This window comes from Alligator mississippiensis, chromosome 14, assembly GCF_030867095.1.
Source record: "Alligator mississippiensis isolate rAllMis1 chromosome 14, rAllMis1, whole genome shotgun sequence".
NCBI classification, from domain to species: domain Eukaryota; kingdom Metazoa; phylum Chordata; order Crocodylia; family Alligatoridae; genus Alligator; species Alligator mississippiensis.
In genome coordinates, this window is record NC_081837.1 from 2,097,800 (window position 1) to 2,124,805 (window position 27,006).

General features: G+C 41.5%; 1 protein-coding gene across 5 annotated transcripts in view; it reads right to left on the minus strand.

Annotated features, from left to right (window-relative positions):
* The window catches only part of NCOR1 (nuclear receptor corepressor 1), a 100,478-nt gene that overhangs the window by 3,665 nt on the left and 69,807 nt on the right, over positions 1-27,006 (minus strand). For 2 of the 5 annotated variants that reach the window (XM_059717485.1, XM_059717484.1), the window contains exons 21-46: positions 26,390-26,519; positions 25,880-26,078; positions 22,324-22,497; positions 21,294-21,454; positions 20,254-20,374; positions 20,064-20,165; positions 19,344-19,444; positions 18,736-18,904; positions 17,773-17,916; positions 16,626-16,709; positions 15,727-15,983; positions 15,136-15,496; positions 10,983-11,207; positions 10,278-10,487; positions 9,895-10,044; positions 9,134-9,307; positions 8,512-8,677; positions 7,755-8,254; positions 7,019-7,147; positions 5,817-5,971; positions 5,344-5,567; positions 4,701-4,838; positions 3,757-3,899; positions 2,237-2,290; positions 1,001-1,222; positions 186-368 (exon numbers count right to left, since the gene is read on the minus strand). In XM_059717485.1, coding sequence (XP_059573468.1) covers positions 186-368; positions 1,001-1,222; positions 2,237-2,290; positions 3,757-3,899; positions 4,701-4,838; positions 5,344-5,567; positions 5,817-5,971; positions 7,019-7,147; positions 7,755-8,254; positions 8,512-8,677; positions 9,134-9,307; positions 9,895-10,044; positions 10,278-10,487; positions 10,983-11,207; positions 15,136-15,496; positions 15,727-15,983; positions 16,626-16,709; positions 17,773-17,916; positions 18,736-18,904; positions 19,344-19,444; positions 20,064-20,165; positions 20,254-20,374; positions 21,294-21,454; positions 22,324-22,497; positions 25,880-26,078; positions 26,390-26,519 — 4,676 coding nt within the window. The remainder of the gene's footprint in view (positions 1-185; positions 369-1,000; positions 1,223-2,236; positions 2,291-3,756; positions 3,900-4,700; positions 4,839-5,343; positions 5,568-5,816; positions 5,972-7,018; positions 7,148-7,754; positions 8,255-8,511; positions 8,678-9,133; positions 9,308-9,894; positions 10,045-10,277; positions 10,488-10,982; positions 11,208-15,135; positions 15,497-15,726; positions 15,984-16,625; positions 16,710-17,772; positions 17,917-18,735; positions 18,905-19,343; positions 19,445-20,063; positions 20,166-20,253; positions 20,375-21,293; positions 21,455-22,323; positions 22,498-25,879; positions 26,079-26,389; positions 26,520-27,006) is intronic. The other 3 variants (XM_059717486.1, XM_059717488.1, XM_059717487.1) reach the window with 3 other exon arrangements.

Here is a 27,006-nt window from a genome sequence, read left to right on the forward strand (position 1 = left end):
ATGCTCTTGCCTCCTACTGAGATTTGCTTCTCTGCCAGCATCCAATTCAGAAAGTTCACTGCTTGACCTTGGATACTGCGCTTGTTTGGGCCCACACACTGAACGCGTGTTTAGCTATGTCTAATTTCCCAACAGAACTGCCCTTCTAGTTCGTTATTTTTAGTGTTTCTGGCACTGTTCCTCACCTGTTGATGAAGGCCTGTCCTCCCAGGCCCACACTGGAGTCTGTCTATGGTAATCTCCTTCTGAATGTACAGATGAGACAGAAGAAGGTCTCTCAGTTCCTAAATATCCCTGCCCAGGAATAGGAGATTTAGACTTCCTGCTACTGGACTTGCCGATTAACTTCTGCTTGCCGACTCCTAGTCCTGGAAATAGAAGCCACACACCAAAAAAAGTTACTTTTTTTTCCTTCAAAAAAGGCGCACTGCATTTTAGACTCAGCAGGTTTTGAGGAGCTGACATCTAGGGGACTAATCTGCCTAGAGGGTTTCGTTAGAACAAGCCAGTCTGTGGTCAGGAGCTGCAGGCTGATGCTCCTGTTGGCTGCCTATGCCCCACTGCTAGTAAATCCTGACTCCCACCATCGAGGGGGGCATTTCAGCTGAGATGGCCACAGAACCAAGGTTCTTTCAGAGACCACCTAATTTCATCCAGTGCTCCCTGGTTACCGCACATGCTGCTCCAGGTATGCATCTCCTGTACTGCAACGCTGAAGGCGCAGCACACATGCCCCCTCATCCCCTCTGCTCGTCACAGCAGCTGTGCTCCCAAAGGAGTACTGGAAAACACTCCTTCTGGAGTTGGTGAATCTGCTTTGTGAATGGGAAGAGCCGTGACACTGGTGTCCTCACCCGAAGGGCAGGAACGCTGTCTCTGCAGCACTGCCAGCAGGCATGGATTCGTGTTTTTGTTGCTTCAAGTTCACTTCAATCCTTCCGTTCCACCCCACAGTTACTGTCTCCAGGCCCTACAATTTGGAGGAGCTGTAAAATCTCACCTGAATTGGGCGATGGATTAGCTTCTTCTCTACGGGTCTCACTGTTTGCTGATACTGCAGGGTTGGAACTGCCAGGTGCTACCCCTATAGGTTGTGACATTACAACTCCATGATCCTCCCCTTTGTCATCAAAGTTTCCCATCAATGCCTTCCTAATAATGTCTTCCAGACCCAGATTACTGGCAGGATCTGCAAAGGAATGACCCCTAGAACTGACTGCACCTGGGAGGAGGAAGAAAACATATGGGGAAGGGTGGGAGGGGAAGGACAAAATACACCTCAAAAGATTTACAAAGGGACATGGGAGAAGATTTTAGAGAGAGAAACAGAGGAAGAGAGAGATGGAAAAAACAAAGGTGAGCAATTTATGCAAAGCTACATGCTCCAAGCAGCTCACAACAGCTAGGAGTTAGACATGCCAGCACATGTTAAAGAGCCATGTCAGTTATGCCACTAAATGTCAGCGGACAAGATCTATTTACATGTGTATTAAAAACAAAGAGCAGAGGAAGTTAAATATGCCAATTTGGACAGAATATTATTAAAAAACCTGCAGCAATTAAGATCTTTCGGTTATAAGGGAGGAGACCCAGAAAGAAGCACTTCTCTCATGAAACATCCCAAGCTGTGTTGGAATTTCGTTTTGTGAATTAAAATATTAAATTCAAAGCATTTAAAGGCAAACATTTACCTTTACCACCTTTCTCTCCCTTAACTTAGATGCAACAATATTAATATGAATTACACGTTAAACCAGGTCCGTCTTGGATGAGGAGTTACCAGAGCACTTACTGTAAATGCAGCAAGCACCTCATTAATGATTCAATGTCTTCCTTTCTAAAAATCACACTTACATTATGACCAGGCATCATAACCTTTTTTAAACTATAAAATGTTGGGATTTTGTGAGTATTCATAATCCTGTTTAAATGAGATGCCAAAGAAAAAGTGCTAGCATGGTTTTTGCATCTGTGCAAAAAAGTAAAGCTACAGTAAAAATAAAATGACATTCCCGCCTAAACTCCAGTTGAGACATTTGCTTAAATTCCCTTTACAATCATTTTTCTTTCCCCTAATGTACTGAAACAGGATTTTCCCCAGTTAGAGCTTCACTGATTCAATGCTACATTTTCCCATCATTTCTCAGCCTCCCAGTCCACCCATAAAAAAGGCATTACGCCATTTTTACACTCTCCATAAATTATTATGCCACTGATGTTTCTCTCAAAGACTTACCTGAGGTAGTGACTGCTGGCAAATTGAATATTTCAGTTCCTGGCTGAGCAGTTGCTGTAATTAAAGCAGAGTGGTGAAGTTAGTTTTGCAGTACGGGTGCCTGCTGCATGTTTTATGCACAGAGTGTAACTAAACAGGCTTCTGATTATTCGTCCCCTTTATCTCTTTTCACTTCACCACTGGAGGTCTCAGGACTGGACAGGTGCCATTGCTGGGAAGAGTCAATCCACATGTAAAAGGTTTAGCTTTACTGTCTGGTTATAAAACAATCGCAGGCAGCCTGCTTTCCTTTAATAGGCTTCCAGTGACTAGATGGACTGATCCTTTTCCATGTCTCACATCTCTCACGCTGCACTTGAAAAAGGCTTATTTTTTGACCTGAATATACCCATTTTTGTGTGTTTTACAGATTTGATATTACACTGTATTTACTTAACACCGTTCACAGATACGCTGGGGTAAGTAGGGGGAAAAAATCAGGTCAGTAGACCGACATGATAACTGTGATAGGGACATCTGTAACAATATAAGAATGCAGACTGACTCAATGCTGACATGTAGCACATGTCAAACAAATGTCAGTGGCACGTACTATGTTCGCTTACTAGAATGCTAGATGCGAGGTAAGCCACAACTGTAGTGCGGGAGAACAAAAGTAGGCTGCATACCCACTAGGGACCGTTAGAAATAAAAAGGACATTTACCACCCTTATACATACCCTAGGTTTCTCTTCTCATTGAATGAGACAACACGGGCTTAACACTGGTACTAAAAGACACCCGCTGAACTCACTTATAAGTGAGAGACTTTTTACAAGACAGGCCCCATTCTGTCAGCTATAACAGAGCCACATTTAGAAGACTTTCCAGAGCAGTGATGTACTTCTGTGGAACAAACACTACCTTCCTGCTCACCATGGGAGATGGGCTCTGACCGTAGTATTCAAGGGTTAGGAGTCAATTAAGTTCCCTTCAATCCAACTTTGAAAGGCCATGTGTGTTGAATAAGGCTAAGTAAGTCTGCTACAACAAGGGCTGGGGGGCTGCTGCACCACGTAAGATTCTTCAGCCCAAACTAGTTGCATGTTCAAGGAGCAAAGGCTGCCATCACGACACCCTGAACAGTGGTGCCCAACGACAACTAGTACAGTCTTTGGAACACAAAAACGAGAAGCCTCCAAAGAACACAATACCAAAACCCTGGACAAGCATGTTTTTACATCTAGTGGGTATCAAACTGGAAAACCAAGTAAATCCCATGAGACAGAAGTGCCAAGCTTCCAACAAACATTTGGTAGTTCCACACTTAAATACTTGTCCTTGTTTACAGAAGCAATATTCCTCCCTCCCAACTACAAAAGTAAATAGAGCAAAACGGTCAGTGTTTAGTTGCGTTTTTTATCCATACTTTTATTTCTAAAATTGTTTAACCAAAAACTGGCTAGATTTTTTAGGACTGCAGTTCAGGGGTGACTTATGTTGGAAAATACAATGAAAAGGAGAAGTCCCCACTCACTTACCCATGTCAGAGTCACCTCCACCAGAGGAGTTCAACTTACGAAATATCTCCTGCTTCTTGGACTTCACCATTGGTGACGTGCTTTCAAGCTTGGTGAAAAACGAAGGCAAGTAGCTTATACTCCCAGGAGAGCGAGAGTCAGTCCTGTTGAGACCAACAGGTGTCAAGAAGGAACTCAACGTGTATTACTCTTCTCAGCAGCTTTAAATGTTACAGCCTGAGTTTGTACCAGGGGGCTAGGTTCAACATATTTTAATACACATTTGCTCCTGTACCTCAGTTCTAGACACTCAGATACAGTCTCCAACTTCTTAGATGCACTGGGGTTTGCCCAAGCACAAGCCAAACCAGTGACTTGCCAAGTGCATTTAATTTGCAGATTTTCAAGCAGTTTGCACTACTGGTAGGTGTCAACCTTCCTTTTATATACACAAGGAAGTTGATGCATGGAGAGATTACTCAGGAATAGAACGAAGGTCTCCTATCAAAAAAACAATGCCCTAGCTACTGCACCATGTTGCCTCTAGAATTACTGTAATTAAAAAAGATTCCTATAGTTTGCTAGGGTTTTAGGTTGCAGCCGTGTTGGTCTAAGGACATAGGCAGACAAGGTTCCTTGGGTGAATTTGATATCTTTTATTAGACCAACTTGTTGCCTATAGTTTCCTATACACTTTCACTCTAGGCCTAAACAGTGCTGCTAATTTAAGAGAGGGAAATCAATCTTCAGTTCCAAAAGAACTGGATTTTTAGGAAAACTTTTGGAAACGTCTATCCTAAATTAAGAGCCAAACGGGAAAATGTTCACAAACGGGAAATCCAACAATTTCCCCCGACAAACAGAACATGCACGCGCTACTCTCCTTCTGAAATCAGAGCTGCTGTTTCCAGGCAGAGGACTAGAACATGGGCTCCCTCCCCGAGGAGCTCAGCTTTTAGACATACCTCTGTTCAGTAGGCTCAGATCTTTGGGAAAGCAGCAGAACATTGTCTTGTTTCTCATGCACAACTGGGACCTGAGGGGGTGAGATGGGCTCGTAGGACTCTGAAGAGACATGACTTCTTTCTGGAGACTTCCCAGGTCTACATTTACAATGCAAAGAGATTATATTCTTTACAGGCAAGAACACAAGCAGTTCACCTGTTACAACAACCAGTGATCAAGCCTACATGGTTTATGACATATTTAGGTCTGTGAAAGGCTTTGGGATATTTCAAGATCTTTCAAAAACAATCGACATATTTATTTCTATGCTGACCTTCAAGTGCTTAAATGCTTTCCCTCTTTCCAAAGACTGGAGATGACGTGAAGGGAATCTAGCACAATGGGGAAATGGCTGTAAACTATGCTGAATAGCTAGACCGCACTTAACTGTGTAGAAAGGATGAAAATAAGACACGTACTGTGCGTGCCTCCCATTTGTTGAAGATCATGTAAAATGAAAGTTGTCTCGAAATGGCTAAGAAGGGTTAAGGGATATACCGACTTCAAATCAACTGGTGCCTAGCTCAGAGTTAACTTTGGTTGACTACTTATCCATGCAATAGACAGATTTACAGTCAAACTGGAAAAAGAAAGTCATTTTACCTTCCCCTGCCTTTGTCAGAGAGATTCTCAGGAGATACCCTAGCAGCAGACCGTTGGTGGTGGACAGACTGTGACTGCAACTCGGGACTGTAGCGGTTGGGTGCCTTGGCCCGAAGAGGCGTGGGACTTGCAACAGAAGCCGAGTTCTGGAATGTACTTGTGGGAGGCTGCAGGGAGGTCTGGGAGGCCGACTGGTTTCGAGCAAAATCTTGTGTAATAATTTGCTAATTGAGGGTGGAGAAAAAGGTCAGTCAATGGTTTGGCGACCCTGAGTGCATTTAAAAGAACTGAAATTGGTGCTATACGCAAACACAACCGTAACGCCCACAACGTGCTTGCAGAACATGTCAAGATCCCAGCGCCACTCCTCTATCCCAGTCTGCTGCAACTTCCTATTGCAACAGAACATGGAAAGCTTCCAAGTTCCAGAAACACTAACCAATTTCAGAAAAGGCCCGTGCGAAATAACTTACACAGATATGGTCATTAAGGGTGATCAGACGGGTCCTGGGCACATGTGCCATCCCTTCTGCCTGTGAGGAAGGTGGTGGAGGCTGCTGGGGAGATGGAGATTCTTGTTGTGGCCTGTACCGATGAAACGACCCCTCGTATTGTCTGTTGGGATCATCTAGTTTTCAAATAAAAGCAGACCAGTCTAATGAGACACCGATGTTACATAGGGCTTGTTACTGAAGCTTAAGATTTGAAAACCCTGTATTTTCTTGAATACAAGTCACCTTTTTCCAAAAACAGCTGGTGGAAATTGGTTCCCTAGCTGCTGGTACTCAGTTACTTACTATGGGGAGATTTTTTTCTTCTTCATTCTGCCTCCAAAACACATGGTGTGTATTATATTTGGAGGATGTTGTATGTGAGAAAATACAGTACTTCAAGTACTTATAGAAAGGAGTATTTGAAACATTCCCCACATGAGATTTCATGTAACCAGAATAATTAATAGAGCTTTTTTACATTCCCTCCCTTGCTGCTCGTGTATCGGATCCTCTGAAACAAAGGAGCAACAGAAAGTTGAGTTCTAGTGTTTGGCTAGATTTCATCGCATTTCCTTAGACATCTCAGTAAGCTATCACTTTAGCATCTCTCACCAAGATTTTAAACCTTAAAGTGTTACAGCCTTGCCCCACAGTCTGCCAGATTTAAAATGTTTTCCTAGACAACCAATATACTGGGAGTTTATAAAGCATATTTTTCAACTGAATAAAAGCATTTTCTTAACAGTGTTTAATCAGAAGATACTCCAGTGAGGAGAAGTACAGTTAAGTGAACTTAGGCTGGGACTAAAAATCAGGAATTCTGAGTTCTTGCCCTAACCATCTCAAACAGTCCATTGGATGTCAAATCACTCTATCGACTGCATTTTCCCCATACACAAAACGGGAATAATACACCCAGTCTCTCTCATAGGAGTATCAGTGCATAATTAGGGAATACCAAATATCATCATACTTGTGATGCACTGAGCCGATGTTCTCACTCTCTGCAGTTCACAGCATGTACTTTAGAGAGAACTTCTGAAGACTGAAGTGTGCCTTAAACTATAGCTTAAAAGGCTGCTCATGTGCTTTAAATGCATTTGCTTTCCTGGCAAGTGATAAAAAGGAAATGTCTACCCTAGGCACATGACAAGCTTTTTTACAGCTACAAAGCAACTCACTCTCTGCCTGGTTTGATTTGGGCACCTCTTGTTGATAGGGCTGCAGTTTTTCTTGTGCAGGCGCTGGCGAATTTGCAGGAGTGATCACCTCAATGGCATCTCCAGGTGGCTCATACCGGTGGGAGGATACTGAAGTTCAAGCAACGGAGAAGTTTTTAAATAAAATACAAAATCAGCACACGCCTGAAACCCCTTCACCGGCTGTTAACACCAAGCCCCATTCATATGTTCCAAGAAGTGCAGCTGTATAAAGAAGTCATTTTATTTTTATGACCGTAGCATTTAAATAAGCACTTTTCTTCTCATTTCCACAGAGAATTTTCTGCTGCACATGTAAAGCTATTATTTTTAGGAAGCACACTGTTATTACTAGCCGGTTTAAGTTTTGTTTTCCTATGACTTAAGACAAAGAAGAGAATGGCTAAGATTTCCCTAGGCATTTGCAGCAAATTTGGACTTGGTTGGACGTCATGAGTTTTTCACCAAGCACCAAGACTCTCACAAAACCTGGATTTCTCTATGAAGAGCTGCTCATTTCTCAAGAAGGGAATACTATTTTGTCACTTCACATCCAGTATTGAATTCTGTGAAGGAAAGGAAGTGTAGCACTATAGCACCCACCTTGCCTAAGTATCACAGCATTCAAGAGTCTTCAAGAACCAAAACCAGTCCTCTTACAGAACAATGCAGCAAGTGACATAAGACAGCACACACAATTAAGGGCAAAGAGACTCACAACTGCTAGAAGAATCTGAACTCTGCGAGCCCCGATCCCGCGCATCCTTGTCCGAAGCAATCTGCCGAGTGATGATCACATCAATGAAGTTCGCAGCAGTAATGGTGGTCTTCCCTCGGGTTCGTAGCTCCTCCTCATACCTGGATTTAGAATGCCCCTTCTCTTTACCAGCCTCTGAATAAACTACTGATGACGAAGACTGACCCTGGGACTTGCCACTGGAAAAGGCCGCTGATGTATAGGGACACTGAACAGGTCTTTTTTCTGTGTCCAGCACTTTCTGCTCCACCTGCGGCTGCTGCTCAGTAACCACAGCTGACCTGCGCCCCATGTTCTCTTCTATTCTGCTTCCTTCATGCTTGTTCTCTTTTGCTTTGGCAACTTCCATCTGAGGAGCAGAGGCTGCAGCATCTACGAGTGCAGCCAGGGCATCAGCTGCTGTGTTATACCGTGAAGTAGGCAAGCCTGGAGTGATGGTGGGGGCTCCAGGGGTGAGCTGCCTGTTTGCAAGCAAATATCTGTATTAGAGCACAGAATAGGAACAGAACGCGCCTCTCCTGGCCTCCCGAAGACAAAGTTAACGTTTCCAGTAGGACTGGTGGAAAATACAAGTTCATTTCCCAGACGTCAAAGAGCCATTTCATCCCTACAATTTTTCATGCTAATTAATTTATTTTTTTTTTATTTATTTTTTTTTTTTTTACTAACGAGCTCACCCCAAAAAGGTTTCTTTGCAACAGTAGTTTAAGAAACATACATGATACGTAGCTGGGCAGCAGGGTCCAGAGGTGTGATCACACTTGTCCCGTTGGTTCCTTGGAAAATACTGGGTCTTTGCTGCAGTATGTTCTCTTGCGTTCTCACTGAAGGAGAAGGTGAGCGAACGTACCCATGACTGCCAGGTCTACCAGGCTGCTCTGTACCTTCAGTGTGCAGAAAAAAAAATATATTCATAACATGTAGTGTAATTATGGAGATAGCCAAGTTGCAACCGTGGAGATAACAATGCACCACTGTAATCATACAGCTATTCCTTCCCTCCATCCTTTTTTGTCACAGTTTTTCCAAACACATGCCAGTTTTTAGAGCTTTCTAAGGACTGGCATCCTCCACCTGGCACTGTACTAAATGTCACTGCATTGTTGACAGTATCTGCACAGGGTTGATTCCATCCTACACCATCCGAAACAGAAGAGAGCCAAGAACATGCAACTGTGGAAGCTAAAACCGCAAGGAAAATCTCCGCAACTTAGAAACTATCCTTGAGATCATGCTAATAGTAGGCTACATGGTACCATTTTAGAGCTGAAAACAGCAAACCGTATGCCATTTAGTTGCACTTTAAAAAGACTGATCCAAGCATGGCATTAAGCACTCACCAGGCCGAAGGTAGAGCTCAGTGGGAACAGCAGCTATTCTCTCCCTTTCTCGCTCTCGCTGCCTTTCCTGCTCTCGTTCACGTTCCCTCTCCCTCTCTCGTTCCTTCTCCCTCTCTCTCTCCCGTTCCCTTTCAGCATTTGCTGCAGCTGAAGCGGCCAGATGTGTAGGGTGTCCTGGAAAAATACTTGAGGTGAAACGCCTTGAGCAGCAATAAAGAGCACAAAACACTTGAAACACAGCAAAATGTGAGATGTACTTGCTTTAAGTGGGCAACAGAAACATATATGGATTTTCAAGCTCATTGTCATGCCACTCCACTCCACTCCACACACTTGCCTAAGCAAGCTGACCTTAATGTGCACTGTCAGGGAAGGAATCAGTCAATAACCTTCTCAACTTACTACATGGCTTCACAGTGTCAGAAGCTTGCCAGCTGGCAAAAAACTGGAGCTAAATTCCATCTTGAATACACGTACCCGAAGTTGCTGTGCCCACATGTCAGATGGTAGAACCTGGCCTCTGGCGCCTGAGAGGGCCTTCAGGGCCTTCAAAAGGTATGTGCAAGGCATTAGGGACCTGACTGGGGATCTTTGGCTCCTACTACAACAATATAATACACTGGAAACAGCATCTCCCATCATCCAAAGTGAACTAGCAAAAGCAACAAGAACATCACGCTCGCTTGCTGCCTGTCAAGGAGGGCCAACTCTCTCCATGTACAGGAGGATTCAGAATGATGCTTAATGACCTGAGCACTTACCTGGTGACAGAGAGGCAGGATTGTAAGGCCTGGGAGGGAACGTAAGCTGGGTACCAGGGATGTAAGTGATCCTCTCCATAGGAGGGGTGCTTGTTCCTCCTGGGTGTGGCACTAAGATAGTGGGAGCCATATTATTCAGGTCAATAATTCCTGTTAGAAAACAATGGAATGAGAATATACTTACTAGCATCCACCTAAATTAGCCAGCAAAACAGTTACTAAAAAGTAAATACGCATCAAGACCGTGCTACTTCTACAATACCCATTTTAATTTTGCTTTTATGTCTGTAGAGACCAGTCAGTTTTTTGTCCGCACATTTCATATAAATCAATCCCCTCTCTCAGAAGCGTGTTTTAAGAGTATCTGAAGGCAGCGGACATACCTCTGGCTCCTGCATATGGGAGAGCTAATGTTTGCTCTCTAGGAGATAATCCTCGGGTTACATCAGGGCGTAAGTTAACTTGCATCTGCTGTGAGGTAATATAGTCATTTAGGATTGTCTGCCGTGTGTTCTCCATCGCATAAAGCTGGTACTGACTTGGGTAACCTGGGGTGGGTGAAAGCTGCCTCTGAAACAGGTATGCAGCTGCAGCTGAGAATGAGAAGAAGCAAGATTTAGTGTGCAGCAAGAGTGGCTTGACACTTGCAATGAAGATATTTCTTAAGCTTAAACGAGGAGTGTTGCCAACCCCGCCAGGCCAGCTCTGACAAGGCCAAAGCCAGCATTGTCAATACTGATATTCCAATGAGAATTAATTCAGAGTTTAATGGAAAATATGTTGTTTTATGGAAAAAGCCATGAGAGGAAACAATATAAATCCCTAAGTACTGCAGAAGTAAATGGCTGAACTAATCCGAAGTAGTCATAAGAACGGGCAGGGGTGGACTACAAATGAAAATGTGATTGAACTCCTGCGATCCATACTGTCCAAATTAACGGAGGTAAACAGTAATGTTTAAAAACAAACATAATCTGTCAAATGTATTATAATCTGAATGTCCAAATTACAGCTTCCCTCCAAAGCACAGTCTTTTCTGTGCATTACTGAAGATCATGACAGTACTGACCACGGACCACGCCACTTACCAGGATCCAGAGCCCTGTGAAATGGCATGGCTGGATCCAGATGAGGGGGAAGATGGCTTCTGTAGACTTCTGGAGTAGCTCCTCTATGATGGGGGTCAAAGGGACTGTGAGCTACTACTGGGTCGACCCCTGGGACTGGCGATTTTGCTGGTACACTCTCTCTCTGGGTTGGAGTGAGCGGTGTTTTCCTTTCATGATTTGTAGACTTCCCAGAAGACATTCCAGCTGAAGGGAGTGAAGAAGGGGAGAGGGGGAAGAAAAAAACAACTTCTTTAGCAACACACTCTTGACACGGGAGGTTGTAAATATGAATTCAGCTCCAAAGGGAAGTGGCTTACACACACCAGGAGCCCTGCAGTCACCTGTGCTCAACAACACCCAAGGAACCAGAACTTGTATGGCTACGACCTAGATACCAACAACACCCAACACATTTAGGTGAGATATACAGTTGCAACTAAAGGCAGGACATTGCTAAGTGGCCTTTCAGCTTAACATGCCAGCTCCTTCACACAGGTAACTCCCAACCATAAGTAACAGTCTCTATTTTAGAAACCTGAAGCCACATCTTTAAAGCTTTAAAGTGCACACGGAGAGAGAATCTCCTCCCTTACCCTTGTAAGTGTATGTTTGACTCGAGCAGAAGTTTAGTAGCCCAGTTCTGGGTACCACATCCATCATAACCCCGCTGCCTGAGGTCAATATACAAGCAAAAGTTTCAGGCTCATCTAACAATCTCGTCTTACATCCACAAGGAAAATGAATTAGATGTTTTGACAAACAAGTACAGTGACTTGAGCAAGAGTTGTTGCTCTTTTACTTCTTTTTTGTATGCCCTTAGGGCTGGTGTGTCCGACAAAGAACCCCCAAATTACATTTCCAGTAAGCCAGTGAAACCTCTGAGTTTGTACGTAGTCCATGTCTATGAGGGCAATGAACATGCTGCTTAAATTATATCCAAAATATAAATTTGTTTGCCATGACTTTATTCTCTTGAGGCAAATCAGTTATGAGCCCACTCACATGGACAATGCTATTTCGTCCAACATCCAATACACGGTATAAACACATGTACAATGTGCATTTGATTAGATAAACTGAGTGCTTGGAAAGGGTCAGAGGACATAAATCTCAGCTTCTCCATCCACAGGGTGGCAGAGCTCAGAACATAATACTGTGGCACTTGCTCTTGAGCAGTGAATTTGCCTCCTCACTGAGAAACAGCCATGATTTTATAATGGGAACTGCATCAATAAGGAACGGCTGTTTCTGAAAGAAGCAGAATGAAAGTAACTTACCTGGAACAGTAAGCAGATTTGTCCAGGCTAAAACAAGCAGAAAGCAAAACTAACACCCAAAAGTTTGGACATTCAGAGAGGACAGGCTGATACAAGGCTGTAATGAACTTACAAAGCCTCAGGCAAATGCCAATACAGCAACCAGCACCATCGTAGTTACACCTTTAAGGAAATTACATTTTTATTTAAAATGTCCCATTATTGAAGCTTTCTCTTACCTGTTTGAAGTGTATGTTGGGGGGGGGGTTAAACCCTTTTCTACATGGCAAAACATGGATCCCCCCACCCCAGCCCTTTTCCTTTGCCATTTCAAATCCCAGCAACGGACCTCAAATGGCTGTACAGACCCGCACAGTATCCATCACTGGAAGCATCACCACACCTTTCACAGCAATGTTCATTTGTGCTTTTATCTCTACACAACAGTGGCCTTTGGGGTTTTTTTTAATCTTACTGACTTGAGAGAGATTAAAATAAGTAATCCAAAGGACATTTGTATCAAATTGTAATAAAATGATGTCAGGTTTGGGGGATGACTACTAGCCAGTATCTCCAAGCATTTCACTCTGGCTATGCATATAAGTTAGCAAAAATACAACCAAATAAAATTCTAGATATTTTAAAACAAACACCTATTTTAGCTGCAACATCTGTATTACGTACAGGGTGGGGCTCACAAAGATTAGCATGATTCGCGTATTTATAAAGGTGCTTTTCCTTTTTGGGAAACAGGCTTGAAGCAAAACATTTGTGCAGTTAAATGCCTAAAAAGGGGACAGGGCATCCAGTGGTATTCAACTCAAAACCTGCTGGGTGCTACACGGCCTCAAAGGATGCCAGTTATGTCCCAGTGTTTACAGTGGGAGGGCAAAAGTAGAGGAACCAGTAGTAATGTGGGCACTGATAATGGTACCGAAACTGTCCCATCAGCTCCTCCCCTACCTAACTCTCCCAAGCTATCTGCCTAATTTCTTGTACCTACGTGGGCAGAGCTAAGTCACGAGGAGCACTATGACTGGAACAGCAGTGTCCTGGGAGACCACCTCAGCAAGGTGTTTCTAAGGGAGAGCATACAGAATACAGGGTACAAGACAGCTCTGGAAGAAAGAGATAATAGATGGCTAGCTCAGCCCTCCTTGCTTTGTTTTATGCTCTCTTTACAAAACTACTTTCAGTCCAGTTCCTGTCAATTTAAACTAATAAAGAGGCTGAAGTCAAAAAGAGAGATGGTGTTTTTAGTGGGAGCCTGGCAAAGGCCGCAATTACCCCCTGAAGCAAACAGGTTCAACTGAATTAAACCAACTTCAGCCAACAAAAACAATTCTAGCTTAAAGCTACTTCCAGGTCCGTCACATGTTCCTTGTTTTATTTTTCAAGCACAAGAGCTAAAAATCATGTGTGTGTAATTAAGTTTATCTTGCAGACTTAACTTTCTAGGTATTACCTGGCAGCATTAGTAGGCTGCGACCAAATGGCTGGGTGCTCTGAACAGAATCCCCTACGACAGCAACGACAATGGCCAGCACACGCACTTACGTAACTTTATTAAATTGTGTTTAAATGGATTTGTTTAGAGAGCGAGATGAAAGTGGTTTTCTAGGTCGGCACAAACCAAGACACAGCTTCTACACGCAGTAAAATGCTATTCACAACCTTTCACGCTACTTCTGTTTTAACCTACCTTTGGTACTTGTTCTCCAGACACCCCCCTCCTTCAAACCACTCCTAACAACTTACAAGGAACTGCCAACAAAAGCTAGTTTGCTAAGAGTGAGGATGTGGAATATTATAAAAAACTGGACCATTAGGCAGTGTACATGGCATTCCTACATTATAACATAATCTGTTTCTGTAACCTGGCCTGACTTCTTTATAAAATAAGACGTTATTTTCTTTCTTTTGGATATCATGCCTTAACCTGCATTACGAACTGTGGGGCAGGGCCTTTCCTTCTTAGCTTTCAGACATCCAGCTCCATTTTAGAAATAGCTCAAAACATATTACCAGCAACACTTCACAGGTAGACCTAACTGACCTTACAGTTCTCTCATTTTCAGCTTCTAAAAACAAATACCTTGTTGAACGAACTCAGATCATTTTACTGAAAGATCTGGATTCTCCCAATGCAAACAGATCTGTTCCTTTCTCCTCCCACCGCTCTCCAATACAATTAAATGCATAAATCAGTTCTACTGCAATGTTAGAAATAAGTGACTGGGGACACAATCCCAGACCCATTAAAATGAGCAGATCTGCTCTTGCTATTGATTTCAATAAGGTTAGGATTTCACTTAGCCCTAAGGCTCTTATTCCCAGCCTAGTCACCAGTCCACTGTGACCCTGGATAAGTCGTATCTTTATATGCTTCATTATAGCAGCCTGTAAAACAGCCACATCTACTTGACAAGAACGTAATGAAATGTAACTGAATGTAGTTAGATCATTGGTAACCAAAGCGCTACAGAAGCACAAAAAGTAGTGAATGTAAACTTAACGTTATTAAAAGCAGCAAGTGGGGGGACGCTTTCAAAGATGCTGTGGCCAAGACCTTTATAGTGAAGGTTACAAAGCCCAATGTGCCGAGAAAAAAGAAGTTAATTTCAGTTCAAATATAAGTTCAGTTTTAAAAATTCCTTTGTGGCTTGCAGCCCAGAGTGAACAGAACCATGGCAACATAAAAACCCCAAACAAGTGAACTGTTAAAACATGATTTAATAAAAACTATTTTTTTAAATATTCTTAAAAAAAAAAAAAAAAAAAAAAAAATCAAGCAGTGTTTTGCCTAATGAGTGAGTTTTGAAAATCATTCTGCTTGTAAGTAGAAACGCTACGCTGGGCAAGAAATGATAGCGTACCTTCAGTAACTCTGTTCATCATTGGGGAACTCCTGGACATAGAGCTCTGATAGTTCACAGGTGTCCTTCTTGCATTGGTATCATCATAAATCCCAGGGCTCAGCTGTGATTTGGGAGCTTCATGAAGAGTTGACCTGAGAACAGAGGGACCAGAACTGACCACTGATGTATGGCGAGTACGTAGAGCATCCGCATTCTTCACCTCTTCATATTTTCCTCGTTCAACCACTTTCATGTTTTCTGGCATCATTTCCAGCTGAGGCATTCCGCGGGGTAGTTTACTTGGTCCAGTGATTAAAGATTTAACATTGTGTTTGATGGCAGACTGGCCAGAGTTACTTTCATATTTTATGGGTGTACCCTAGAAAGGAGAAAAAAACCCCACGATCAGCAAAGGTCACCCTGCCAGTTAATCAACTGCCTGGACAGGTGCTTGTAACTTTTGGATGAACGTATATACATGTGGGGGAGAGGAGGCAGCCGAATCTTACATATAGCTGCTTATTATTCATCATGCAAATTACCCAGCACACTTGCTAACCAGACATGTAATCCCAGGTTTTTACCCCAGCATGAACTGATTCCGGTCACCTGAGAAATGGAGCCTTCTATAATGGGCCTTGCAGTCTGCACTATTTCTGGAGTCTTGCGACTTTCTTGGCTCAGTAGGTCCTGCCTGGGGATTTCGTGGATAGAACGGCCCATTTCTTTAATGGTAGTAACTCCATCATAGGGCTTTCCCTTGGTAATGGCTCCTTCAAATGTCCTTATGGGCGGAGATTCTCTCTTAATCTGCTTGGGATACTTCAGACCATCTTCAAAGCTCTCTGCCGTCGTTCTGGGTGTGCCTTTCACAAAGAAAATACAATTGACCAAATCTTTAGTACGCTGCTAGGTAGTGGGGCTCTCGCAGACCAATTTGCTAACTTAAAAATCACAAATATGGAGCAAACGGAACACATACTTTGCAGTTGGAATTCTGACCGGACACTACCAATGCGTCTATTATAAAGCACAGATGTCTAAGACAGATGGCCTGCCCATGGACTTAAATATGTATTTTACATAATGAACTAATTTTACCACTAAACAGGATCAAATAAGTCTTTAAGTCACTGGATGTGTACCAAGTTATCTCGAATGTCAAAAGTGCAGACAACAACATATCTTTTCATATGCTTCTATGGGAGATTTAAATAAAGTTCTATATAAATACTAATGAGGTCTTAAGAGCCAAGAAGTCATATTAAAAACATGTGCTGTGCTTTTATAAGTTTCCTTAGGTAAAACAGATCCCCATTTCTTGGACGAGAACCTTACAAACAGAATAGCGCAGCCTGCTGATAAAAAGGTGATGCTTGAAAAACATTTGGACTAGGTTTATCTTTAAAACACAATTACAATTGTGGGCAATTGGTTTAAGGGTGAGAAATCAAGGCTCCTGGAATCAATGAGTTACCATCAGCCATCTGTATTACTAAAGACTTTACCTTGCATTATAGAGCCAGACAGCACAGTTCTTTCTTTCAGTTCAGCATGAGGGCTGCCCCTGGGCAGTGCACGGCATATTAACCCTGAAAGGATTATTTGGATGATTTAGAAAATTAAAGGTACAAGACAACAAGAAAGTACACTCTACTGCTACTTACATGGTCTGTACTGCAGTCATGTCTGAAGACCCCAGCCCCACTGTGTAGTCTAGAGTTCAGTCTCCACCCCCAGTGATGGATAACATTTAAGAGAAATGTTAAAACACAATTCCAGCACCACCACTCTCTCTTTAAAGTAGGGTCATTAGAAACTGAACTTATGTACCAAAGGAAAAAAAATACAGCTTAAATCATGAAGACCCAAAAAGGTACAACTCTGGACAGGCTGTGAAAGAAATGGTTTGTAGTGGTTACACCAGCATTTACTAGCAGGCCTCCCCCTCGCCTTCCCTAACCCTAACATACCTCAAAAACGAGGAATAGATACAGAACATACCAGAAAGTTAGGCCCTTCTAAGATACAACCTGTGAACTCAGTTAACTTGCACTTTCCTATCTGATAAAGAGGGGACCAAATGTCTTCACCGTTAACTAGAGAGGAAACAGGGCTGGTGTCACTGGCAGCAGGAACCTCTGCCACTCAACTCTAGTGTTTGGAAACGGAACGTTTCCTTGGTGCTTCCCAAAAGGCATTTAGAAAAATTCAAAGTTTATGGTTTAACTCTAACCCTGTTACTCTGGTCAGGTCATGGTTTAGGAAGTTAGTCATTTTGTGAGGAACCAAAAAAACCCCCAAAACGCAGTGATTCTCTGATACAAGAAGTGCCAGGTTTACAAGCCTTTTGTCTCATATTGTTTAACTAATACAAAGTAATACCAGCAGTGCCACTGCTAAAATTTACAGCCAATACTAGCGTAGCAGTACTGTACTAAGAAGATGTCTACACCAGTACCACTATCTTCTTTTATTGCATCACTTCATGTTAAGTTACAGCAATTTGATTTCTTGCGTGGACTATGTCAGTTTTATCTCCCAGTTTACTGTAGAAGTCATAGAAGTCAGCTCTTCTGTCGGTAGTTTACATCAATATAAAAAGTCCTCTTTTGTGTTTAAAGCATGCGCTAGATTTCAGGCAGTCGTTTTTACCTTCTAATGGTGCAGAGACTGGAGACTCCCTCATAGGCATTCCTTGCTTTATATTTCCTTCCATAGTATCGTAACTTCGCTTTAAACCCATTTCATGAGCAGTCCGAGGACTCCTTGTCCCTTCTCGGACATTCTTAATAGCTGCTGGATTATACAAACATGGTTGAGGAAGGTAGAAGCATAACAAAAGCCAGCAATTCACTGAACAATGAAACGAAAAAGTACCCACAAATGACTAACAATTTGTACCTAAACATTAAATCTCAGTACTGTCACCTCTTTAATCCTCCTTAGCTTTTCTCACTTGAATACATTTTTTAAACGAAAAATACTGTTTTTATATTGTAAACAGAATGTAGAACATAATCTGTAGGTCTTAAATAACGTGTTCTCCCGGTTGCTTCCAAACTGAACCGATTAAAAAAAGATCAAGTATTATATTACTATAGAAGAACTGCCATTAAGACTAGAACCAGTTTAAATTTCAATTTAAATATAAAGAGGCAATACCTTATATTGGCACACCTACTATATCTTTGTTTCCAAACACAATGTTTTCTTAAAGTGACACCATACAGTAAATAAATATACAGGACTAGATGCTGAAAAATGAACAGCTTCTCTCATTCACGGAGCACTGCTCAATATGTGCAATGAATACAGCAGAGGTCCCACGAGAAAAAAGGTTAATTTATGTAATCATAATATATACTTCGAAATCAAGATTGCCACATTTTAAAGTACTTTACACTGCATCCTTCATATTCTTTCAGCAGAGGCTGACTACTGTGTGGATAGGTTCTTTCCACTTAGTATGGCATTTACTACATAAATCTAGAAAAACAACTTATTCTTAAGCTATCCAGTCTGAGACAGGACTCATTTGTGGACTGTATCGGTAGAAACTCTACTCCAAATCTTAACTATGGATCTGTTACACCACTCAAATATACAAGTACTTACTATCATAGGATAAGATATGCCCACTCTTGCCTTCATAAATAACATGGCCTTTGGTTGTAGACTCATCTCGGCATTTCTCAGGGCTGCTGTCTTCGGTAGCCAGTCGAGTGATGGTTCCTTTCAGTAATGCATCAGCAGCAATGCCAGACTGAGACAGAGCTGGGGTACCCTGTAATCAAATCCATGAAGTATAATCTGACATATATAAAGACAGTGAGGAACAAGCACTACAGAACAAGTCTAGCCTCTGTATCTGGTATAGTTAGAGTTTTTGTTATCTCAAGTATAAGAGAATTATAGAAGAACAGCGTATTATTCACTGCCACGGTTAAACCAAAAATGGAGTATGTTATCTTACAGCACTCTTCTGTGACCTGGAGCTTTTATTTTGCACGCTGCTAAGCCATTTTTGAGAAAATGGACAACTTGGCTTGCTATTTATTATTTTAGGACTATTAGGTTACAGTTTCAAATCACACTGGACACCAATGTAGAAATACTTTTAGAAGATGCTATTCTGTGATTCTCAATTTAAGAACCCTGCAAAGATGTTAAAAGAATGTTTAAAAAGTACTTATATTCACATGGACAGGTAAAAGGAAGTATACCTGAGTAATGGATCCTCGCAGCGAAGGCATAGTTTCGACAGAAACCTTGTTGGTTGGAGTTCCTCGTGTTATACTTCCTTCTTGTATGGTTGTTGTGGTACCTGATTCAAAATAAAATAAGAGTAACAACAAAATAAGGCTATCTGTCAACAGTTAAAAATCTAACTACTTGCTTGGAGTGATTGAAAGCTCTCTCTGAGGAGAAAGAGTAAATATTAATTTTAAGGTATTATTGCTCCAAGTCTCTACATAATAAAAAGATAAGGAAATACTTGGTGACTCTGTGCATTTTGCAGTACTCCAGGTAGGGCCATTTTCACTACTCCTTTTTTAAAACACTCAACAATCAGGGAAACAATGGTGACACTGTAATATAAGCAATACAGTTTACTCAGTGTTTATGTTTGAAGCTGACAGTTTCCCTTTAGTTTTCACTTGTAAACATTACACCTGTATTGCTATACGCTGATATTTCACTGAACATACCAGACAAATCGGGTTCAAAGACTTTTAATTGTACAAGATAATTCAATATTTAATATCTGCTTGCTGACTCAAGCAGATTAGGTTACAGGGCACCCCCTGCTTTGAATAGGTCAATGCATATTTGGTGAATCATTTAAGAGTAGCGAGGACTATAAAAGTTAGCTAATTTGCTTGACTTCATCCTTGACAACCCCAAAAAACCAAAGCAGTCAACCTGTATTAGTCAGCCCTTACCTCTGACTACGCCTTCATGCTGTGCCCTGACCAAAAGACCCTCAGGCTGGGAGTTCTGGCCTCTGGGAGAGAACTCTTCTTGCTTGATATAGGGGATGGTGGCTATTTAGAAAAAAGACCAAATTCATTCTTCAGTAACTAATGATCATAACTTTATATGCAATGTTTACATTCCCGTTGGTCTTCCTACCAGGTTTGGCAGACTCCTGTTGCCTTGGCAGTCCAAGGGATATGGAACCCACAGAGGGCTTTGCTGGTTCCTGGACATAAGAAGCTTGACTATGGGATGTTAAGTAAGTGCCAGGTGTTCCCTAGAAGAATAAGACATACAGGAGATACATTTTTTGTTTGGGAATAAGGATTCACTTATATTTTACTATAGATAATCATATTCCAAACAGCTAATATAATATTAACAGATAATATATTCCAAATATAATTACATAGAAGGATGAGAAAAATGTATCTGCTGAATTTAAATCACCTCTGCAAGGACTCTAGCTACCCCTAACACTTCTAACATAGTATTTCCACTTGTATTAAAATATTTAAGAGGAACACGAAAACCAGTTCAGCCAGCAAACACCTATAATGTTTCCTCCCATTGTCACAGGTTGCTCTTGTGGTTCTCCCTTGTGAAAAGTATCAGCATCTTGTTTAGGCTATAACTAAATATGAAACCATCATCAGTTCACTTTTAATACTGGAGCAAACAATTGACACTGGCTGGATACCTTGCAGCTTTGTTTCCAACTGCTTGCCCTACAGGCACTAAAAAGTGGTGTTTAACACCACTCTACTGACAACAGAAGTCACCCCTTCTTAGCTCTATACTGGCTTTGTGTTCACTGCTAAAAATATTTTAGCACTGGTTTATCTGAAAGCGAATCAGTGTATTCATGCTTTTACCTGCAAAGTTTCCCCCAACATTAAAAGCTTCAGAAAAACAGCTGAATGTAGCCTACAGAGTTTCAAAATATAGAATACCATGGCTTTTCTCTTTTGTTCAAAGACACAACTCACACAAACTAGGTAGCTCTGGGAAAGATAAAAAAGGCTGCAACTTGCTCTATACCATAAAGGCAGCTGCAGTTCTTGGGCTTTTGGTGGGCTGCCCAGCTGGGAAGAGTACAAGCATGGCACTGAATATCCGCAGTTAAGAGCTAGTAAGAAACTGTAGAAGAATGTATTTGTGTGTACATAAACTCCTGCTAGATATTGTCATCTTACTTGTGAGATTGAACCTCCCATAATGAACGATGGCTTTTCTGATGGCACAGAAGTTTTGGAGGATGGAATGAGTGGCGGTGGTGGTCTGGTAGGTCGGGTTGTTGAGAGCCGGACCCCTTCCGGTATATTTGTGATTACTTGATGAGGAGCAGGCTGGAGGACTTTTAAAGAAAGCATTGTATTAAACGTTACAGCACTATTATTCACTGTATGAACACGAGCAACAGAAATACCTAGCACAATTCATTTTGCAGTTTACAACTTCTGTCATACACAACACCAACTTAGCTACATTTTTCCTGTGCCGTTCTTTGTGCACGTTCACATGCAAAGTTTAGAAAACCCTGAGGAAATTAAACCTGGCCTTGAAAGTACAAAATTAAGAGGTAACATCTACACTGTAAACGGTTTTCAATTTCAAACTTTCAAAAAATGACCGAGGTGGGTTTTTAAAACCATTTTTTAAAACTTGATCAAATCTGAGTTTTAGTTAATCTTCCCTGAAGTTGTCCTCTGCTCCTGTTTGACAGTCTGCCCCAGAGGGACCTGTGGTAATTTAAGTCATGCAATTCAGGAGTCGATGCGCTAGCAAGAGCCTCGTATAAATTAGTTCTAACCAGAAACTGATGTCAATTCCAAAAGGTTACTCTGCTTTTCCTCCCTCCCCCTCGTTCACCTGGTACTGATGAATTTATTTTTTGCAAGCGTTTAACTTAAAGTGGAACAGAAAGCTTTCATTTCCCCTACGTGCTGGAAACTCGATACATATCACACTCAAGACCTTAAGATTTTACGGCTGGCTAACACATCAGAAGAAAAAAAATCAGCTGATTTCAAAATAAAAAAAACACAAGGGCACAAGCTCCTCATGCTGAGACCATGCCAAAGAATGCCTATTTGCAGAGTCGCTCATCCTTTCATCAGTGCAGAGACGACTCCAAAGAACAGTTCAATACTACGGTAAGCCATGGGAGTCTAGCCTCAGAAGGCAGACAACCGATGACCATGGTACAAAACAGACAGTATTTACCTGGTGGGACACTATAGCGAGCGGCATTCATATCAGGCTGAGGAGAGGCTTTATTGACTTCTCTTGGAGATAGCCTGTACGGTGATGCTGACCTTGCTGCTGTATTTTGCACCTGTGCTTCCTGCTCTATTGCTCGTTTGACCTCAGCATAAGGCATATAGGCAACTGATTTTCCTATGAAATTTAAAGTCATCAGAAAGAGAAGAACCCTAGATTAAAATGTTTAGTGTGAAAAGATCCGGTCCACCATAGCCATGTGACAAGACCATCTGCTCTAATGTCAACAGCGCTCTTATCAAAGTCCAAAAGCTTCTCCTATTACAAAAAACACTTTTAGACCACATAAGAAAAGGGTTGCATTCAAAATACCACTCAATCACGGCAGTAAAGTCAAGATTTCAGAGCTAATAAAAATAGGCCTTTTTGAATAAAAGGAACTTCTAAATCGGTTTCTCTCACCCATGAGAAAGGGTCTGCAAGTAACATTTTTGGATAAAGAGAGTTCAGACAGTTTTGCATGTGAAGCCACAACCGTACCGAATTCTGAGCCAGCTCCTGGATGCTTAGCGCTATTCAAATGCTACCACTACAAACTTAGCATTTTAGCCGTGTTTGTTTTTGGTGGTATTCCAGATTCAGGCATACATTTCAAATTTAAGGGATATCAGTGACACTAATCGTAGAACTGACAAAGTTTGTATTTGTTCAACTACGTTTAAGCATTTATAACTACAGCAAAAGCACGGTGAAAATGTCTGCCATGTCGTATACATTTTTTCCTGCGTGGGCTGTTCAAATTAAAAGGATAACGAATCTCTCTCTCTTCCCAAGGTTTATTTCCCCCCTGCTTTGTACTTTACAAAAACCGATCCAGATTTTTAGATTCAAACCTTAAGTACAATTGTATTAGAAACAAACACAGTTAGTTTTACTAAAGCCATGAGAAAGCTTCTTCAATGAAGCTTCCAATTTTTGGTTAAAAACAATATTCCCTTCCAAACTCTGCCAGTAAGACTGATTTAAGAGTCAACATTGCCTTAGACAGAAAAACACTCGCTAAACCTTGTCCACCATTTAAGGGCTACTCCTAGTCAAGTTCCCAGCAATGATATCTATGATCAGTGAGATTTCATACCAAAAAAAATGTTTAAGAGAAGGGAAGATCTATTTGTTCTAGAAACTGAGGAACTAAAATCAATATTTGCCTGTACTTTAGAATCTCCATTTCATTTGGCAAAAGACATGAAAACCCAAGAATTCCCAGTTATGAGTCAGAAGCAACCTCCTGTCACTGAGAACTGCATCTGACACGCAAAGAGGACAAGTAACACGGTATCAACTCTTTTAAAAACTATATCCGCTGTGTCCTGCTTAAGTGCTTTGTGGACTGTCCAGTCTGCAACATCACATGACCTTTCATTTGGCAAATCGCCCTTTAACTCCTGCACCTCCTGGAAGTCTCTTGACATACATACCGTTAAGATTTTAAATAGACTGTGTGGGCCGTCACCAATGCACTGAATACTCTGAAGAAAGCCAGTGGCAAAATAGACATTAAGGGAGCAGTGGCTATTAGGAGTTGTAGATGTCCCAATTTATTCTAATTTTCAGATTTTAAACAATAAGCTGTTTAGGACTCAAATACATTTTATCATATTCTTCCCATCTCTTCGCTGGCACAGTAGCAATCTTTAATTTTGCTGGCAGAGACTTCATCCTCAAAAACTTTCCCACACTTCATAATAAGCTGTTGCCAATGCCAACTATTACTCAAAGTAGTGGTATTTTGGCTAAATGGCATTTTTAATGGCAGCCACAAGTTTTTCCACCTACTTTAAAGGAACAACTCTAAAAACAGTTTTATCTCTACAAGTTCTCTTCTCAGTCCTGGGATTGGCAGAGAACAGGTATATCACTGTTCAAAATAAGCACAAGCTCATTAATGTAGCAATGACTGTTTCATTTTACTTTGGCAAAATGAATTAAGAATATGGCATTCAAGCAAGTGCATTTTAAAACTGCAGCACATGTTAAAAGCAGAAAATTCAAATCTGTTTTCCAAAAGTAAAGTAATTGGGTGGTTTCACATGAGATTATTTAACAGGCATTATCAATGAAGTCTGATGCTGAGCAACATTTCCTCTACACAAAGCAAGTAGTATGGTGAATGAGGAAGTATTCTTCACGGTCCCTTAAATAACAGTTTTAAATGCAAGATTCTGAATAATGTCCTAGCTTTTGATTGCAAAGCTGGTTTAAGAGAGTTGGATCAGTCTTTCAATCTTTTACACCCTTGATTTTATTAGCGACTCAAAAAGAATGGAGGTTACCCATCACAGCATTCACCAAATTAAATCAAGACCATTTATAGTCCTGCAAGAGCATGAAGCTCTTGTAAGTGTCACTTTCTCAACTGGAGAGAGCAAAATTAATTCAAACTAGGTATTATTTGGAAGAGAAAATGCTGCACACTTGCCTACCCAGAAAAGGATTACTTACAGAATCCATTTTTAAATATATATATTATTTTTAATTTGTTCATTAGTTATAGCATGAAACCTACTCAGTGTGAGATCACAACTAGACGATCAACATTCACTGACAGAACACACCAGCCGTATATTTAAATCCAATCCAATAAATTTATCATGGCCATTGCATACAGAAGCGGACCAGGGGGTGGAAGGTGCACCAAGTCAAAGGCAGTGTTCTGTGGCTGACTATGATGAGACAGGCCAAGGACGAGTTTTATGTTATCCACTTTCGGATCACAGACAGATTTGACAGCCACCTTCCCCATTCAAAAAAGAAATACTATTATTATCCATCTCAGAGACTTATTCAAGCCTTGCTTTGGAACTTTATTTTACAATCAATCAATGTAACCAACAGCAGAAGCTTCAGAAAAAAATAGTTCACATCTTTCCAAATTGGCAGAAATTAGGATGGGGTAGTTCTGCAGCTCCTTCACACCCCTGATTTAAGACCCCAATCTCCAGGAAATCCAGTTACCAGTCCCCCCACCACGTCCTATGCTTGCATTCTTGAGTCTCCACCCCCCTTTGGCAAACCTTTGCTCTTCTTGCAACTGCCATTTTCACCTTGGGGCTCCTTGCACATGGAGATGCCCTATAGCATTCCACTCCCAGGTCCTTTTACAGGTGAGTCCTACCCCTGCTGAGCTCCCTTCCTGATTCAGTTCTTCCTCTTGTGTTTTACCTACCCTGACTGAGCTGGTTCTCTTCCTTGGGAAGGGGCCTACGTATGAGACTTCTACTCAGCAGTGTTCTCAGCACTGCATTAGCTCTCTTCTCTCTAGACACTCTCCAATACTGCTCTCATGCCCTTAGGTCTCATAAAGCTCTCTCCAGACAACTCTCATCAATTCCCTGCTGCAACCAGGGCCTTTAGAGGGACCAGGTTAGCAGATGTGGTAAGGAGGCAGCTATCCAGCTGAAGTAGAGCCACTTCCTTGTAAAGGGGCCAGACACTATGACAAGAGGGGTATGTATCTAGGATTTTTAAAGGCTGAACTTTTTCAAATAATTCAACCTACCTTCCCACTCCATGCTGGGGCTCTTGGATGTGCCACATGGGCTCACAGAACTTCTGTATTCCATATCTAGCTGCTCTTGCCTTTGGCGCTGCTCTTCCAACAATGCCGACTCATGCATAATAGCTTTAATGTGCCGCTGGTAGAGAGCATATCCACTCACTGGTGTGCCAACAGGTACAGTACATGGGCTACAAGAGACCTACAATGGAGGGAAATAAGCACATGGCACCTCTTCATTACACATTACAGACTGACCAAGCTAGTACTCGACACACACAGAGTCTGGTAGACTCGCTTCAAAGAATGTCATCTACTGCAAAAGCAAGCACCAGACCTTTTCAGAGCATAGAAGTATCCGTCCTGCATTTATCTGTAGTTAACAACTACAGTCTGAGGAGTTCTTGAAGTGTTGGGATAAGGACAAACAAACTCCAACTGTCGTCATTTGTTTTATAATATTGACAGCCTACTATTACATAAGATTCCCCTCAAAAATCACTAAAAACGTACCATAGGAGGTATGACAGCAGCTCGATGGTGAAGTTGTTGCAAGTCCATCTGTCCTTGTTTTATCGTGGATGATACTAGTATTGATCCAGTTGGGTTTAGCAGTGAAGGCTTTGAGTCCATAGTGAAGATCCTAAAGGAAGAAAACAGCATGAAATAAGTCAGATAGACAAAAGAACTCTCCTGCTCTTTAAGCCAAAATAAAAACCAACAAAAAACCCCCATGAAAAACAAAGTGAGAGGTCGGACAAATTATTCACTAAACCCAAAACATTCAGGATAGGAAAATCATTTTTTAGCTACCTCTTTAGGGTTGATAGTCCAGTACAATCAATAAACAAGGCCACCTACTTCCTGGAGGTGTGAAAACCCAGTTGTTATAATGCAAGTCAAGGTACTCCTGAGAATTAATTTATGCATTTGAGAATTTAAGACCTTAATAATAACAAAGTTTTGGAGATTTATAAAACAGCTAGTACAATGGAGTCCAAATCCCTCCTTAGAGTAAGTATACTGCAATATAAAGTTTTGAAAGATATAGAAACAAATACAATTCAAAAACTGCTAGGTTTAATAGTTTGCTCTTGTACATTTTAAATCACACTGAAAGATTTAAAAGG